Source organism: Diplotaxodon limnothrissa, linkage group LG2, assembly GCF_057381915.1.
Source record: "Diplotaxodon limnothrissa isolate DT_005_m linkage group LG2, D_limnothrissa_male_GT1.1, whole genome shotgun sequence".
Classification (NCBI taxonomy): Eukaryota; Metazoa; Chordata; class Actinopteri; order Cichliformes; family Cichlidae; genus Diplotaxodon; species Diplotaxodon limnothrissa.
Window position 1 is genome coordinate 23,690,245 of NC_140597.1, and position 18,302 is coordinate 23,708,546.

At 41.7% G+C, this 18,302-nt stretch overlaps 1 protein-coding gene across 1 annotated transcript in view; it reads right to left on the minus strand.

Annotated features, from left to right (window-relative positions):
- Positions 1–18,302, minus strand: part of gpc3 (glypican 3) — a 130,430-nt gene that overhangs the window by 40,736 nt on the left and 71,392 nt on the right. Inside the window, exon 3 of the mRNA XM_085368512.1 lies at positions 12,153–12,838. Within this exon, the coding sequence (XP_085224638.1) occupies positions 12,153–12,838 (686 nt within the window). The remainder of the gene's footprint in view (positions 1–12,152; positions 12,839–18,302) is intronic.

The window sequence follows — 18,302 nt, forward strand, 5'->3', positions numbered from 1 at the left end:
CATACTGTCACAATAGTGGTTTACACTTTTATCCAACCTAAGTAAAAGATTCCTGGTTTGATGCCAGGAGGAAACACAAATTCCTTTGGAATTATGTCAGGAAGGGCATCTGGAAAGGAGCTGAAATTAGCAGTTTTTTGTTTTTAATTTAAGGAAGTAAACTTTTTTAGATTAAGAATGTCAGAGACAAATAACATTAACTTTCTTTTAACCCTAGGAACCTCTCACTGCGAGCCAACAGTGCTAAACATGCTTTGTTGTCAATTTAATTTATGTCTTTACATGAAAATATCTGGTTTCAAATGAATCTCCTTTTGTTCAACACAGAGGAAATCATGCGTGCTCAGTGAACACATCATCAAATCAAATCAATTTATTTATATAGCACTTTTCACAGGATAAATACCACAAAGTGCTTCACAGTAATATAAAACAGAAATGCATAAAATAAATTAATAATCAAACACACAGCACAAGTCTGTGCTGTGTGTTTATTTGTGCTGTGCTGTGTCATTTATTTAGCCAATCTAAATAAATGAGTCTTAAGCTGATTTTTAAAAGAATAAATACAATCAAGGCAACGTAATGATGGAGGGAGAGCATCCCACAACCTGGGGGCCACCGCTCTAAAAGATCTATCACCTCTGGTCTTAAAACGAGTTTGTGGGACTCCCAACAGCCTTTGATTAGATGATCTCAGGCTGCGAGATCATCATCGCTATCATCTGAGTTATCATAACAAATGTTTCCAGATTAACAAGAAAACTATTTCCTCTCTATTTTAATCTTATTTAATCAATTTTTATTATTATTTTTACCGTCATCGAGTCTTTCGGGCTGAAAGATATTGTCGGACTTGGGTTTGATTCAAAAGTTTTGCTTGCGTCAGTCTTTGCTGGCTGACTCACAACCACAGCCAAAGATCTGAAGTCGCTGTGATTTAAAGTGGCTGTGATTAACCGTAGCTGTGGTTACTATTAGAGCGCATTTAAAATCCTTTTCTCTTAGCAAACTATTTCAACTTGTGGAGTTCAGGTGTTACAATATTAATTGTGGCTCCTGAACCATGAGTGCAGCTCACTACACATGCACGTTAGTGTTTCTTTCACTGGCCCCGACCTTGGTTTATACACAGACAACAGACTTCAAATAAGATAACTCATTTTTCATTGGCACATTATAAACCAATTGACGTATCTTTTATAACTGTGAGGTCTCTCTTAATAAATTCATGGCTACAAGGTTGTAGGATTAGGTGTCTTTAAGGCTACGTTCACACTGCAGGTGAAAGCGCATCAAATCCGACTTTTTTGACCCTATGCGACCCATATCCGATCATGCTATGACAGTGTGAACGGCGCAAATCCGATATTTTCAAATCCGATCTGGGTCACTTTCGTATGTGGTACTGAATCCGATACATATCCGATGTTTTAGAAAGCGACTGCTGTGTGAACGGTCAGGTCGCATTAAATCCGCCTTTTACGTCACCGACACAAGACTGAAGCCAATTATCAGCGCCAGAGAAGACATCGCGAACGCTTCCTGGCCATCCAGTGTAGATGTCAGTGAAACTGTTGGGAAGACAACGTTGGAGAAACGTGAACATTTTATTTGTACTGTATAATCTGCAGATTCTGACAGAAATCTGCAACCATCCTTTGAAGCACCGCTCCTCTCTAAAACAGCAATAAGGATCATTATTAGGTTATCTACATTATTATGTAAATAACAAAATAACTTAAAGCAAAAATTGGGAAACGTGAAGTCCGAAGTCTTTATATTAACGGCCATCTGTCAAACAATATTGTTTGCTCTGGGTCTAAACACACCGCGTTGTGTGTGACGTCTTCTTTTGCGCATGCGGCCGCTTTGAGCGTTCACACTAGAGCGCGTTTGCTTTCGCATTTTATTTGTAGTGTGAACACGCAGACAAAAAATCGGATTTGATCAAAAAATCGGAATTGAGCATTAAGACCTGCAGTGTGAACGTAGCCTTAGTTTGTGACTATTACCCACATGTTCCCAGACCATATCACAACCATAACGTGCTAACGTGCACAAAATTCAACGATTGAGAGCTTATTAGGTGCCTGTTTTTTTTTTCTGAGAATGAAAACAGCCCGTCAGCTCACATTGGTTCTTATCTGTATATATCTGGTCAGAGGCTTGGATTTTATGAAGGAAGAGCTTTACAGTGAAGCAATTGCTCACACGGTAACGCTGATGTTTATCAGGCTCTGTGTTTGAAATGAGTATGACAGAAGCAACCTAATGGCTTCGGGGGGGAAATGTATTGTTATGCTTGCATTTTATTTAGGAAAAACATGTACTGAGGCTTTTTTTAACAGATTTGTCAGGAACGAAGCTTTTCCTCTTTACACTGCAGTCACACCTGAGATCGTCCTTTAACTGATCTGGTTTCTTTCCAGCACAGAAAAAAACGTATTTTTGTCAAACATGTTCAAGTTACAATTACAACAGACGTGAGCAAGCAAATCCTTCACAGCATAAGCATGCCCATGTTGACCCTGTGCTTGCATGAACTGTTAGAGAGGGGCATCGTTTAACCCGTCCTGCCAGCTGGTGTCATTTTCTCCCTCTCTCTTGAGCTAACGTTGCGTAGTTTTATGTGAGTGTAGGTTTCATTCGACATATTAAATGGTGATTAGACACTCCACTTTAGAGCTCAACTGACATTGGATTTTTTCAGACCAATAACAATTTTCTGATATGCTTTCTTGTAGACACGTGAAATATAAGCAGATTTCCCCTAACATTTGTTATGTGTAATTATTTACTAGAATAATACAACAATTCATTTTAAAATTAATTTTGTTTTATTGTCACTAATACATGGTTGAAGAGTATTTCTCCTGTCTTACTTTAACTTTTTAGTTTTTTTGCTTATTGGTCAATATAAATGCTGATACTATGGTGGCCCTGAGAGGCCAAATGCACTGCAACTTAAGAAAACACCACATAGGAAAACAAAAAACAAAAATGGAAACAGGAAAAGTAAAACAAAAATAGAAAAAAATAAAACAGAAATAGAAAAAATGAAAACAGAAATAGGAAAAAAGATTTCCAAAAGCGCAAGGGAAGTGTTTCTGGGGAGAAAATAACCCGACGGACCAGTTGCAGGAACCAAAATGTGCTAAGAGTTGCGCTGGGAGACACAGAAGTGGAGGATCTATCGGTTTTGTGAGGAAAGAAAAGATGAGAGGTAAGTGTGTTAGCCTAACTATTAGCCTAAAAATCCGTCATCAGTATTATATGAATCATCAGATTAAAAAATACTTACCTAGCATGTTTTGGTTCCTGCAACTGGTCCGTCAGGTTATTGTCTCCCCAGAAACACTTCCCTTGTGCTTTTGGAAATCTCTTTTTTCCTATTTCCGTTGTGTTTTGTGTGCTTTTGCAGCGTTTTTCTTAATGCTGGTGTTTTCTTAAGTTGCAGTCCGTTTGGACTCTCAGGGCCACTGTACGATACGGACATATCAGCAAATGTCTAATATTAGACTGATATATTGGTCGGGCTCTACTTAATTTCTTGCATTTTGATGAACTTTTATTAATTTACAGTGAACTGTTAGTACGTAGATTTTGACATTATTTTATAGTGGAAATGTATAAAAAAAATCATCACTTTTCTATTATTATTAATTATTCTTTATTATTGTCAGATTTTCTCATTTCTGTCTGATATCACTGTTGTGATCTCAGGAGGATTTCAGTAGCTCACGTGTGTTTCCAGAAAATGTTATGATCACATTCAAAAGAATTTTCAAAAACATGTCACAGGTCCGTGTTTCTCTGTTGTAGTGATCAATGTTAGGAATTACATAAAGCTCCGCTGTATGCCCGAGGCTGACTTATTAGCTTGATTCGCTAGCACAGCAAAACCTTAACCACTTAAAACATGATCCATTTTGAGATTTCTGAGAAGAGAAAGCATCCTACTATTGAACCTCTTCTTATTTTTTCTCTCCTTAATGGTTATCAGCCATTATACCAGAGGAGATGCTCTAAAGCTAACTGAGCTCATAAATCTCCCGCACGCCCTGTGACATCTACACTCGTGCTATCTTAGCATCACTCCTGCTCCTGACTCCTGTTTCTCGCTCTCACTGTAATGTGTGCCGTATAAATATCTACAGATATCTTTCAAAGGTGAAGCATCATTTTAAAAGTTCCAGCATGCTGACCTATTGGTGAAATTGCCCACATATACTGTCTGTGTTGCATTTTTTTAAACTTTTTTTCAAATTAGCTGAGCTACTCCACAGTCTACCCTCTGGCAGTTCCAGAGGTACCCCAGGGGGTACATGTACCCTCTGGTTGGGACTTTCTGAGCCAGAGGTGAAGTGTGGGAAATGTGAGCAGTAATGTAAAGCGCACATGGACCAGTGAACACAGAAATCCCGTAGCAAAACTATCAGTGCTAAAAACACACAAGTGACTAAACGCTGAGCTGAAAGGAGGATGTTAATGTCTAAAACAGATAATGTACAGCTGACAGTTTAATTTAAAATGAAACTTGTTTGTGAATCACGCGTATGGAGACACTCTTTGGAAAAATGGATTTCACACTCCTCACTCACTGTGCTACTATTCCTGAAGCATTCGGAGACTGTGAAAAGCTATTAAAGCATGATGTATTTTTGATTTTATCAACACTGTCCCAATGCAGATCAAGGGGGGGGGGGGGTGTAAATCCTGATGTTTTATTCAAGTAAGATGGAAAACAAGTCCAAGAAATGTGATAGATGCCCCCTGCAACGAGGAGCTAATTGCCTGCATGGGGAAAGCATTTGATAAATGGCTCTTTAGTGAGAAGGATGTTGTTCAAATTGAAATTTGTATCCATATTATAAATAATTATACAACATACAAGTGATGACCAGAAAGGGAATTAGACTTAAAAGCCGAGTTGGTTTTGATTAATTTTTAAATTAGAGAATTAGTCATTTGTTATTAAAGCTCAGCTAAACAAACAAAAGCCTGCACAGGACCCGCCGCTGTTTCTGTCATTTCTTATTCATCTTTATCTTCTTCCTCCTTTTTATTTCTCTGAAATCCAGCCACCCAGAGTCATATAATAAAGAGTTTTGAAAATAAAGAGTATTAACTGTGGACAGTCTCTTAATTCTTTTCATGTATGCACATCAAGCACCCCGGCATCACCATTCGGTTGGAGTTAAACTATTGAACCATGTGCCTAGTTTTCAAAAACGAGGTACTGTTGGACTCCTTGGATCAAGCAGAGTTCAAAGCATTTCCATCACATTTTATCTCATGAAAAAAGAAAAAAAAAATCATAATTTTTCTTCCCAATCTTTAGAAAAACCAGCACAGAGATCTTCAGAGCAAGCCTCATAAATGTCTCATTAAAGTTATCAAATCGATTTTTGAGCCACACACAGCCAATCACAATCACAGTGAAAAGTGGCAGACATGAAATGAGGTCACAATCAAAGCCGTTCTGCAGTTTAGCAAAAGCAAACTTTGTATTGCTAGATCAAAAAAACAAAAAACGTCACTACTTGGAGGGTGCTGCAATAACTGGAAAGGTGTTAATTAGCTGGAAGTAATTCTTGTATCTGGTCAAATTGATTGATGTGACCTCCCCTTTGAATCAAAAAGGCCACAATTTTTTAACAACTGATCTTTAAGTCTCACAAAAACTATCAGACGGATTTTAGATTTTCAAAGCCATTTATCTGTTACAGCCAATCAATGACAACAGATGAGCCTCCAAACAGAATATGAGATTTGATGTTTTAACCCTAAACGCAGTGTCTGTAGGCACTTCTGCATAATCTGACCACTGCTCAGGTCATTGCAATAAGCAAGAACACACAGAAGATTTCCTATCAGAGCTTCCAGCCACGGCTTTGGTCTGATGCAATCTACAAGTTCAACTTGTGTGGAAAAAACATTGTTTTAATGAAAGTCAGTGGAACATTTTAATGTTTGTCAAACTTGACTGGTACTCTGCACACAATTCATTTAATTCAACTAGTAGTTAAAACAGCTCAAAATAGTTCAGACATGTTCCAACATGGCTGACCAGTAGCACAAGAAGAATTTTAGTTCAACTGCTGGGCTTCCTTATCATGGCTTACAGATACACACTCTCTAGCCTCTTTATTAGGTATGCCTGTTTGACTGCTTATTAATACAAAGATCTAATCAGCCAATAACATGAGAGCACATCAGTGGATTTAAGATGACCTGCTGAAGTTCAAACTGAGCATCAGAAGCGTTTACAGACAATGGTCTGAAAAACAAAATTTCCAGTGAGCCGCAGTTTCTGGCTGAAAATGTCTTGTTGATGTCAGAGCTCAGAGGAGAATAGATAGAATGCGGTGAGGCTTGTATGCTCTTCTGCATTCCCTGCTGTATGCAGAAGAGCTTCTAAACAACAAACTTTGAAGCAGATGGGCTTCAGCTGCAGAGGACCACAGCAGATGCCAATCGTTTCAGCTAAGAACAGGAAACTAAGAGTATAGTTCACACAGGCTCACCAAACAACAGAAGACTGGGAAAACACTGCAACATCTGACTGGTATGGTCAGATGTTGGCAGAAACAGCATAAAAGCATGGATCCATCCTACCTTGTGTTAATGTTCAGGTTGGTAGAGGTATAATGGTGTGGGCCACATTTTCATGGCAGACTTTAAGTCCCGTAGTACCAGCTGACCATCTTTTAAATGCCACAGCCTACTACAGTATTGTTGCTGATCTTGTCGTTATGCATAGTATCTCCTGATGGCTGCTCCCAGCAGGATTTCACAGCATATCACAAAACTCAAATCATATCAACCTGGTTTCTTCAGCATTACGGTGACTTCACTGTACTCAGATGGCCTCCACAGTCACAGATCTCAAGCCAACAGAGCACCTTTGGGATGTGGTGGAACAGGAGATTTGCATCGTGAACGTGCAGCTGACAAATCTGCAGTGTGATGCTGTCATGTTAGTATGGACCAAAATCCACCACCTGTGGTGTGAAGATTTAAAGCAACCCTGGTATTAGTAAGATGTATCTAAAGAAGGGGCTGGTGAGTGATAAAAATCTATCATAATTTACAGTGTTAAGCTACAGAATGATCCCTCTGGGACCTTTAAACATCCCAAATCATCTTCTATAATTTGCATTGAACAGTTAAACATGACTTTTATTAATTATGCATCAATTAAATATTTAAACACGACTAGATAAATAACTAAGAAATAGCTGATAAATTAGAAATATGTTGGAGCGTTTGGAAATCTGATTGGCTGGATGCTGGCTCTGATGGTATCAACGGTTTCAGAGCTGGCTGCGCTTCCCGTTTCTCTGCAGTAGTTTCGCACTTGTTCGAACGGATTAATAGGCAATAAAAATGCAGCGAAGATTTAATTCGTTTTCTTGTTTTCTCGCTGAAGCAACAGTTTGGATGTGATTTGATCTGCCTCTGATATGTGTGAGCACAATGGGAAAGCCACCAAATAAAGACAGCTGATGAAAAGAGTGTGTTATTGACAAAAACTGCAACAGGCACACAAAGAGCTATTTGATATTAGACTTAAAACTAAGCACCCAGCTGCATTGAGTGTATAACAACACATAAGTCATGTACTCCGCAGTATATCTCCTCTAATCTTGGTCAGATCCATCATATTTCTGTCTCAACCTACTTCCCGTCTTCATTTTCAGCCGAGGGGTCGAGGGGTGATGGATGTCTCCTCCACACTCTCCTGTCCTCCTTCCCCTTGGGCTTGCTCTTCACACACTTCCCCCCTCCCACTCTATTCTTTCGTCTCTCCGTCTCTTTGTCCCCTCTTTCTCTCCTTTCTTTCTCCTCGGTAACTGGTAAAAATAGAGCTTCATAAATCATGCATCGTCTTTCACAGCAGTGCGTAAAAAAAAAAAGAGAGGAAAAGAAATAAATGGGGGGGGGGATGTTGAGGATGAGATGTGGAGACGGAGGTGGATGACATCAAACTCCAGGAGAAGGGTGGGAAGTTGACAGGGGAATAGATTGGAGCTGCAGGGCTCTTGGCTGCCCTCTCCGTCTCTCTGAACATTGGCTGATTCACGCTGGAGTTGGAGGAAATGAATGTTAACATGCCAAGGAGTGGGCTGGCGGACGATGAGTGGTCATCTCGCCAGCAGAGTTACATGTTTCAAGCTCGCAGAGCGGAGAAGAGATGTCTCTCTCGCACCTTGAGGACTCTCTTACTCAGATAGGGTCGATCCGTCTGTCGCCCTTAGTAACAGGGGTCTGCACTCTGACTGGCGGGAAGGTTAAGTGCGAGATCGCTACGACAACTGCACCACATGTAGAATCACATGAAACCCCAAAACAAGGCACGGTAGATCCATTAGGCTGTTGTACAAAATATTGTATCACGAGAATATTACTTAAGGGTTCCTCTTAGTGAAAAAATCACCACGGCTGTGATTTTTTTAAAAAGATTAGAAATCAAAGTTATTTGATAACGCAGCTGCAGCGAGTTTTATTTGATCATGTTAAAAACATGGCTGTAAGCTGCCATAACCCCCCACCATTATAAGATGATGAAATGTTTGGGAGAACCCCAGTAAGAGTGCAGAGTCCATGCTCCAAGTTTGGTGCCAGCAGATGAAAAACTTCCTGTTAGGCCATCTGGTGTTGATTTCAACTGGCTGTAACAGACACATGCTGTATAAACATCTAAAATCAATCTGATAACTTTGGTGAGAATTGGTCTGAGGATTCATCTGCGCTATTTTAGGCAAAATGATTACTGCACTGCCAAATAATCGCCACATAATGTAAATATTTCCTCTGTAAATGAAGCGCCCAAATCCATGACCCACAGATCAAAGCATTACTGTGATATGAACTCACTTCCTGTTTGGTATCCCTGCAAATGATTTTGATAGGCTGTGGTGGACAATCAATCTATCCCCAACAAGTCACCATTTAATTCAGGTTACATTTTTGACAGCTCTGCCAACAGTTTTAGTTTCCATGACGAATAAACATTTCTGAAAATTCAAATTTTTCCATCTGTTTCATTTATAGTGAAAACTGGGCTTCAAAGGTACATCATATCTGAAAATCCATCCAAACAATCATGTTGCCGTTTACATCCACGCTTTATGTCCACGATTTACTTTCAACCTTTTAAATTGCTGTCACCTCGTCATCATGTGATCTTGTGGCAAAATTTGTAATTAAAGAAATAGTGCATGCATTTGTTTTTGTTTTGTGGGGTGACAATAAAAAAGTTAGTGTAATGACCACAAAACGGTCATCTTTAACTACCTTGAAGAAATTCCATCAAGATTTTAAAAAGAACCGCACAGCTGGTTAGACAACATGAAACCAGTCCCTGCAGCCACAGCTGTCTCTGGGTGTCACCATGTTTGTCACCTGCCTGCAATTCTGTATATTCTTCTCATTTAAAAAACTTTTTTACTGCTTCTCGCTTTTTCTCTTATCATTCTTCTTATAGCTGATGTTCTACATGTTACCAAACAGGATAAACTATAAAGCTGCTTGTTGGTTGTTGGGAGGGAGCTTTTTCACCATAGGGCTCATTTTCATGTTCAAGAAACCAGTTTGGGATTGTTTGAGTTTTGTGATATGGTGCATAGGCCCATCAGAAGATGGGTACACTGACGTCATAAAAGGATAGACGAGGTCAGCAACAATAATCAGGAAGAATGTGGTATTTTAATGGTGCTTAACTGATACTAAGGCAGCCAAAGTATGCCAAGAAAATATCGCCTGTGCTATTAAACCACCAGGCGAAGGCTGAACCGCTGATACAAGGCAGGATAGATCCATGCTTTTATGTTTCATGCCAAAGTTTGACCCTACCACCCGGATGTAGCAACAGAAAAAAAATATCTCAAACACACACACAGAAGAAAGTGAGCTTTCCCCCACAAGTCAGTGATTCATAGATGCAGCCACACCCTCACACTGCAGAGTAAGTGAGGTCAACCTGTGCGTTAATAAATGATGGGTTCAGAGTGAAAACCTGGTCACTGTGGGGATTCAGGGTGTGAGAGTGAAAAGTTCAGCAGATATCCAGGAGAAAAAGCACATCCAGCTCTGTAACCCCAGCAGAAAGGGCCTTTCATATTTCATAAGCAGTTCTGTCTGACTTCGCATGTGGGCTAAGAACCAACTTGATGGTTTTATTGCAGTTAACGCTACACATAACGGGTCACCGCTGCTGAGAAGTGAGAGACAAGTTTCAGAGAGACGTGCTGGGAGCATCTGTCTGATACGTGCTAGTCTTCATCCCTCTCTTGCCTGCTTGTTGCTTCTCCTTTTAATGCAGTTCCACCCAAAGTGCATTTTTGCTTTGGATGTGGAGAAGTAATGTGTTGCAGCCTGCTGTCTTAGGCAGAAGAAACGTCTCAGCCTGTCTTCTTCAGCACCGAACGCTGAAAAAGGATGTGACTCAGCGGGTCTAATGTGGTTACAAGCATACATACTATCAGTGTGATACTACAGCGGGAGGTGTCACCAAATCTCTGCTCGCACGATTAGAGATTTAGTGAAATCAAAGGTGAAAAAAATATGTAGACTCTCACATTACTGCTATAGGTATACCAAGAGTTCAGGTAAAATTAAAACACTATAGAATAATATAAATGAATCATTTGCAGTCTTTTAATGTGCGCAGAAGGAAAGTGGGTCGGCTCAGTGAGAGGACTGCAGTGATTATGCGCTATAGGCCAGAAAACAAGCAAATAAACAACATTCAGAGAAATTTATTCAAATCATCTCGAAACTGAAAATCCAGATAAACAAGGTTATCAAGTGTTTTCGTCTCATGGCCACAACTGAGGTGATATTTGTAGCTGTGTTCTCTTCCAACCTGCTGAGATCAAAATGAGATGATTGCTGCCTTGATTAGCAACATCTCATCTCGTAGTGTTCAAAGCAGCAACTAGGGCTGCTCGATTATGGCAAAAATGATAATCACGATTATTTTCACTGAAATTGAGATCTCGATTATTTGACGATATTTATTTAACAATAACAATGTATTGAATAATGACTTTAAAGATTGTCAAAAAATAATATAAAATAGTGTGCAAATACTGATAACAGTGCAAATGTTCGCAATATAAAAAATAAATGAAAAATATAAACATCTATGTTTAGTGAACTTTGCAGTGTTGCTCTGTGGTGCAGCTACGACACTGTAGCAAAGTTTACACTCTATGTCTACTTGATCCACGTCAGACTCCGCGAACCCATAATGTTTCCACACCACTGAAGTTTTTTTACCTCGTTTGGTACCGGGCCGCGAGAGTTGAGGCTCAGGTGTGAAATGTATAGTTTTCAGGGTTTTTATCGGTTTTCAGCGTTATTTTGTTATCGTTTTTATCGTTAACTCAGTTTTCCTCGGTATTTTCACATGTGTTATGAATAAATCTCATTTTTTTCGGTACCGGTACTAGTATTATTTTGTTGTATTTATCCGCGACACCTTAAAGGCCGGTCCATGAAAATATTGTCGGGCATAAACCGGTCCGTGGCGCAAAAAAGGCTGGGGACCGCTGCTCTTAATTGTTGTGTGCGCTCGATTTGCCACACGGAGCAGTGCGAGAGTAAAGCAGGAGGGAGGGGCTAATAATCGGCTCAGTCATTTTTAATGATCGTTGAAAGCCCAGATCGTAATCGTGATTAAAATTCGATTAATTGAGCAGCCCTAGCAGCAAGTATTGTAAGCTGCTGGGACCTTTCTGGTAGGGTTTCAGATGAAAGACCAGACTTCTAGCAGGTTGTAACTTCAACAACAGAGCCCCCATACTGCAGACCTTTAACATTTAAATAGGCAGCAGCATGCGGGGCTGGAAAGCTAAACCAACAAGCGAAAAAATAAATAAAAGGCCCTGTGCGTGGTTTTTATCAGGCCTGCAGCAAATTTCATATTCGAGTGATGACTCGAAGAAAGTTTTATTGGGAATACAAACAAATGCAGACGGAGAAAGTAACATTGCATTTGCAGAGGGATGATAAATACCAAGCTCAAATCACATTTGATGACCATAAAGCAGGTCCAAGTTGTGACATCGCTCTGGATTTATTCCTCTTCAGTTTAAAAGCACATCTTACAGTGTGTACGTGTGTTAGTGTACGGGACTCACCAGGGTGTTCAGGTGGCTGCGGGTATTCACGGCGTGTTTGAGAGCCAGTTTAATCATTGTGGGCAGTCTAAGAACAACAGCCTCCATATCCTGCTCTCCCCTCATGGCACCAGCCAACTTCCCCAGTCCATCTATATAGCTCCTCCAATGAGGCTGCACTTCTGCAGCTCCCCCCAGGCAGTTGTGCATCACTGCTTGACAGAAGCCTCTGCAGGCCGGCGGCCCCAGCATGCCCTGGCAGTGCGGGCAGTACCACAGCCTCAGCAGGGACCGGCTGCACTCTCGGCCGGGCCGCAGATGGTCTGTGGTGTTGACGACCTCGATGCCCAGGTTCAGCGCCTGCAGGAAGACTCGTGTGGCCAGGAGGGAGCGAGAGAGTCGAGTCATCATCAGTTTAGGATAAGGACCAAATGCTCCCGAGTCCTTCCAAGCTCCTCTTACACACTCCTCGGACACTGAGGTGCCACTGCCTCCCAGCAGGCGGCGGTACGTGAGCGGAAAGAGGCGGCCGTATAGCACCGCCACCATGTGGTCAACTGTGGAGTCCGAGCCAAGGATGTAAAGCGACATGTCCAGGAACAGCTGCCCCACAGAGCTCTGGGCACCGCTCGCAAGAGTCGGGAACTCTGACTTCAGCATCGTCAGGGTGGAGTTACGTCCGTGGCGCAGCACCAGGTCAAAGGCCTCTGCAAGAAAGAGTGAGACAGGGTGACAGTCAGGCCATCTTCTGAAAGCTCAAAAATTTCATTCAGTCACGCCTTAATAATCACTACAATTACCTCAAAGTTCTCAGCAAACAGGCATCAGCTTAACTCAAAAACATGAAACATGCAAACAGAAGCTTTCCCCCAAACAAAGATCCTATCCTTAACGATCAAAGCCAGGGAAAACTTCCCACGCGCAGCCTCGCGTTCCCTTTTTCCCACTTTTTCTCCATTTGTTGTTTTCCTCTAATGTGCTCACACACACTCTGAGGAAAAGCACGAACACATGCGTGTTATTACAGTAACGGGTGATGGCTTCAAACGAGCTTCTCCAATAGATAAACAGTGAGATTCTGGCTTTGACCTTTCCACAGTACAAAGCAACGGTCTGTAAAAAGCTCACAGAATCGTAAAAAGACACCAGCAACGTCAATATATTAGTCAAGTGTGAGAGGCATGGCCGTAAGGATGTCTGTGAGGAGAAAAGCATTCAAAACCTGCAGGAGGGAGTGGAGCAGGGGCCACTGTGAGAAGAGAAAATAATCAGTGGCGTTTCAAGGCACAAAGTGAAGTCTTATCAACAAGGTGGCACAAGAAGCGGGAGCTCCATCATCGACCCAGTTGCAAAATGAGTGAGGACCCGACAACAGAGGGGATTTAAAGCTCCATTACTGAACTTAGCAGGGGAGCCGGGACTCAGTGAAATGAAGCTTTGGACGGGAGAATAGCGTGAGATCCCGAAATCCCATTTATACCACGGCTAGTCCACTATATCACTTTGTTGGGAGTGACTGCCGCAAATGCTTTGTGAGGAGCAGAGGAAAAACAGTGGTTTAGGGAACATTAGAGGAAGTTATTGGTTTATGTGCTACAACAAATAGCCATTTCATCTTTGTTATTCGTTTTTCCCTGCTTGGATAGTTTAATTTGTTTTTCTTCATGCCTCTCTGAGGTCAGTGAAGCCTATGCGGAGCTTTGGCGTTGAGAAACAATTTAACTCCTCTGTTTTTAGGACATAATGTGACTTTCTGTGTATGCGTAAACAAATCCACATGAGGATATAAATACATATATATGAGATGTTTCACTATGATTGAAATGAATTCTGTAAACTAAGTAAACTCTCACAGAGGAATAAACACATTCGTTCCTCAAATTAAACATTCACAGTGTTTTTGTTTATCTGAGGTTATATTTACCTCGTTTTAAGATTTTTATTATCATCCGATATGTAAAACCTTAGAAACGAGTGCAATTTCTTCTTCCCATGTTTAGTAGGACTCGAAACACAGCAGCTAATGCATAAATGCAAGCAGGCCCGAAGTGATCCAGCTTTGCTATTTGTGGTGTGAAGTGAGGTGAAAACACACTGATATGAGCTGCAAATGTTTCAATTTGAGGCTCAGCGATTTCAATTTATTAATTTACAGAAACTTATTTTGAAGAAAAAAACAAGAAGAAATTGATTCTCTGTCAAAGTCTCAGATCAAAGGATAAACAAATATAGCACAACCAGATTGTGGTTTACTTGCTAGCACGAATGAATGTCTGCAGCGCACTTATTTGCCCTTTTATGGCAACCAAACTGCACACTAGCAGGCAGATCAGAGCATATTATTATTAATAATTTGACACTAAATCCACCTTTTTGTGTTGTTGAATTGCTGCTGAATCATTTTAATCTTTCTGGTCCCGGTTTATCGTGTTCATTGCGGCACAAGGTATTTGCCTTTGTACGGGGAAAATTAAGCTCAGCTCTGGAAATAACAGGAAATATTAGAACATTTTTTGATGTTGCATAGCTTCACTGCCATGTTTCAAGGTTGTAAGCCTGAGTTTAAAAGTTGGTTTTCAACTTTAAAATGCTGAAAGTGTTGAAATATGCTGCCTTAACTGGCTAAAGAGAATCCTGTGAAGTAACGACCCTGTAAGTAGCCAGCTTTAGTTAATAAAATACTGAACCTGTTTAAGCAAACTTTATCATAGGCTGGAGTAAACTGCAGCTTTAGGGTCTAATGTGTATGTAAGCAGCCTGCTCGCTCAGCAGAACAGTCGCTGGCTGCCTAAAGGTTAAGAAAAGCATTGGAGGATGTTCAGGAGCAGCGCACATCTGTTTGGTTTTTCACTCTACGGCTGTCCTGCTGTGTCTGTGAAGCACTTCCCTCTGTGATCAGTGAAGAGGCAGATGTGCAGATTGCCAGCTGAGACAAGGAGACAGACTGAAAGGAGGGAAAACAAACCCACACACACACACACACGGTTACACACAGAACTCGCAGATGAGCACAGAAAGTTTTCAACAAGCAGATATTTGGTTATCGATTGAAAAGTGGAGGCAGTGAGAAAATGTATCCAGCTCACAAAGCGGTTTCTAAAAAAAATCCACCCACATCAAACCCTGAAATTCAGCCGCTACCTGTAGCATCTCTCACGCCGTAAAGAGGAGAGCCACTTTGCGATGGTAAAGAGAAATACTAGAGGGCTCTTCATAAATGCAATTCAATGGCTCTGAGTAGCCGGGGTCATAGCATGAACCATTGCGAGCCCATTTCCTGCAAATGCTCCTCACGTTCTTTCAGCGGTGAAAGCCTGGACGGGATCAGGTATCCTTTAATGGAGGGGAATGGGGCCGTATGTCGGGGACCTGTGACACGCCGGATACAAGTGTACGAGGTCAAGAGCACGCATTACAAGAGCAGGAGCCCAGAGCAGCATATTAGGTCACGCTTAAAATTAGCAGTAACATTCATTTTGTGAGCGTCAGGGATGGAGGCAGAAGGCTGCTGGAAAGCTGTTTCTCCTGAGACTGAAGGCCTTTTACTGACAGACCACCTGTTTACTCCAAGGCATCTGGGCATCTCATCTTTCTCAGGCCTTGAAATGCTCATGTCGGATTGACTAAATGCGGTCCAGTAAACCTCTACTATGCGAATTTCTCATAATATCTGGTTTCTGTGCATTTCAAGCCATTAATCCCAAATTAAGCAGCGATCAAGTATCACACATTTCATGTTATTAGTAAAATAAGTCTGATAAATCTGCGGCACAATGAGGTAAATTCTTTCTGACATCTAAAGCCTTTAAGTGACTGCAGCTCTGACATAAAACAGGCGCTCCCGTAATCTATGAAGGGCCTGTCAAATAAGCATATTTGATGTTCAGGAGCCCATCAGTCTCCACGTTACGTATAAGTACATAAATCTGCGGCTCATAACGTACCAGGCTTGGCTGACCGTTGCCTGTGGTTGACACGCTGCGAAGGCAAAGACATGCACCGTGCTGCCTCATCAATCAGCGGCCCATACACCCATTATCCCCTGAGAGGAAAACATCAATAAATTACCCAGCCAATGAGACTAATCCATTTGGCTGATGGAGTTTCACCTCTAGCTGCCATGGAGACGGATGGAGGAGTCGCTGCCACCTGGTCCCGTTAACAAAGCCGTACCTGTCCGGGACGCAGACAGAGGACTGGCGGGGGTGCCACGGTGACACTTTTGATGTAAGGTGATTGGGCTTCTAAAGGGGGCCGGTGATGATCCAACTGTCTTATCATGTGTCTGTGGGTGCACCAAGCACGTGCGCAGGCTGACTCTAACAGACACCTCCCAGCAGCGTCGACGTTCAGTCGTGATTTTATGAGCTACAACAAAGCAGCATCTGTTCACTGACTGTAAACAGTGCGCTGCATTTTCCAGGCACGTTTCACTCAGAGCACTCTGCACTCAGGTAACCTGAGACCTGCTCCACCTGACAGCCCTTTTTTCCCCCTTGCGGGATTGTTGTACGTTTGCATCTGCTCGGGGCTTTACGGGACGGCGGCAGAGAGGCAGAGCGGGGCGGGGCCGGCTGATTCCAGGAACAAAGCAGGCAGGATGCTGGTAAGGCCTTGATAACATCACCAGCAGACCATGAGGGCCAATGGACAGCGGGGTAGAAATGAGAGGTGTATTAGGTTACTCCATCTGTTAGGGAGCACCTCATCGAACACACAAACACACACACGCACGTGCCCACACGCAGCCGCGCACAATGCAATCAGAGCACTCAGCAGCAGCCAGGTGGTGACAGCGAGGGCGAACATTTGGCGGACCATAGTGGGATGGCAAGGTGTAAGTCAGGTGTAAGGACACTCATACACACACACGCTAACAGATTTTTCTTTGTGTTCATTTAACTGCTGCCCTGTGAGCGTCCAGCTAATGTTTCCTCCCAGCTAGGCAGTAAAATAAACAAAATTCATACACTGCTTTTATTACTCGTAGTCTGTTTCTAATAAGAAAACAACTCGAGAGGTTTGTTTTGGGGGGTTTTTTCTCCAAAAACTCATACAGTCCACTCGGATCCACTGAAAAAAATATACAGCACTTTTACTTCTGTGTATATTTTTTGAAAATGTGGTTTATTATTTCAGGATAATCTTCAAGTCGTTATCTGTTCTACATTAATTGAAGGTTAAAATCTAGGTAGCAGTCCCAAGCTGCGCTGGATAAAAACACACAAACAGAACTTTACTTCTAAAGTTCTGAGACAGTTAAAAGATATTTTTCATAATTTGATGCATTAATGAAAAAATAGTTCTCAAATATTTCTATTTCAGTAAAAAAAATTGGCAAAATTTGTCATCTCTCATTTCTTTTTTGTTATTTATTTGAGGAGCCTGAGCTTCAGCCAGCAATAGTTCTCCAGGGTTTCTGACGCTCTTTCCAAGTTTTTCTTTGGATGTTGGCTCCTTTTTGACTGACTGATAGTGTTCCAGGATTACACTTATTGCATTGTCAGTGAGTTTGGGATCATTACCATGCTAAAAAATGAAGCCGTTGCCAATCTGATGCTTTCCAGATTTTATAACATGGTCGATCAAAATCTGGTCGATCACTTTTCTGTGTTCATAATTCTATCAGTTTTGACAAGATCAGTGCAGAAGTGCAGCCCAAACCATGACAGAGCCTCTGCTGTGTTTTACAGACCTCTCTTCTGACTTCCTCCATTCATACTGACGACTATTTCAAAATTAAAATTACGCATGTGGTTCTGTGGGCCAGGCAGGTTAGGACACACAGAACAGGATTTGAACTAAACAGCAGCTTTACTGCTGAACTCAAGCAAAATACAAAATACACAAAAACTCAGACAGGGCGAAAGAAAGCTAGGAGAGCTCAGGCTGTGTTGAAGAATAAAGGTGGTCATACCAAATATTGACTTCCAAGCTTCTGCTGCTGCTGTCACAGTCGGGGCGCACTGCATAGCTCATCTTTGTGTGCCGTCCTTCTGCTGCAATGTAACACTGGGTATGAGCCACTAGAGAAAACAGATCCATGTGCCTCTCACAGGGTGGCTGGTTTGAAAAGCTGAAGGTGACATTGTATGAATAGATGAAATGAAGTTTTCCACCATACAGCAGGGCCAACTCTGTTTGGGCCTAACATACTGTACTTTCCATTGA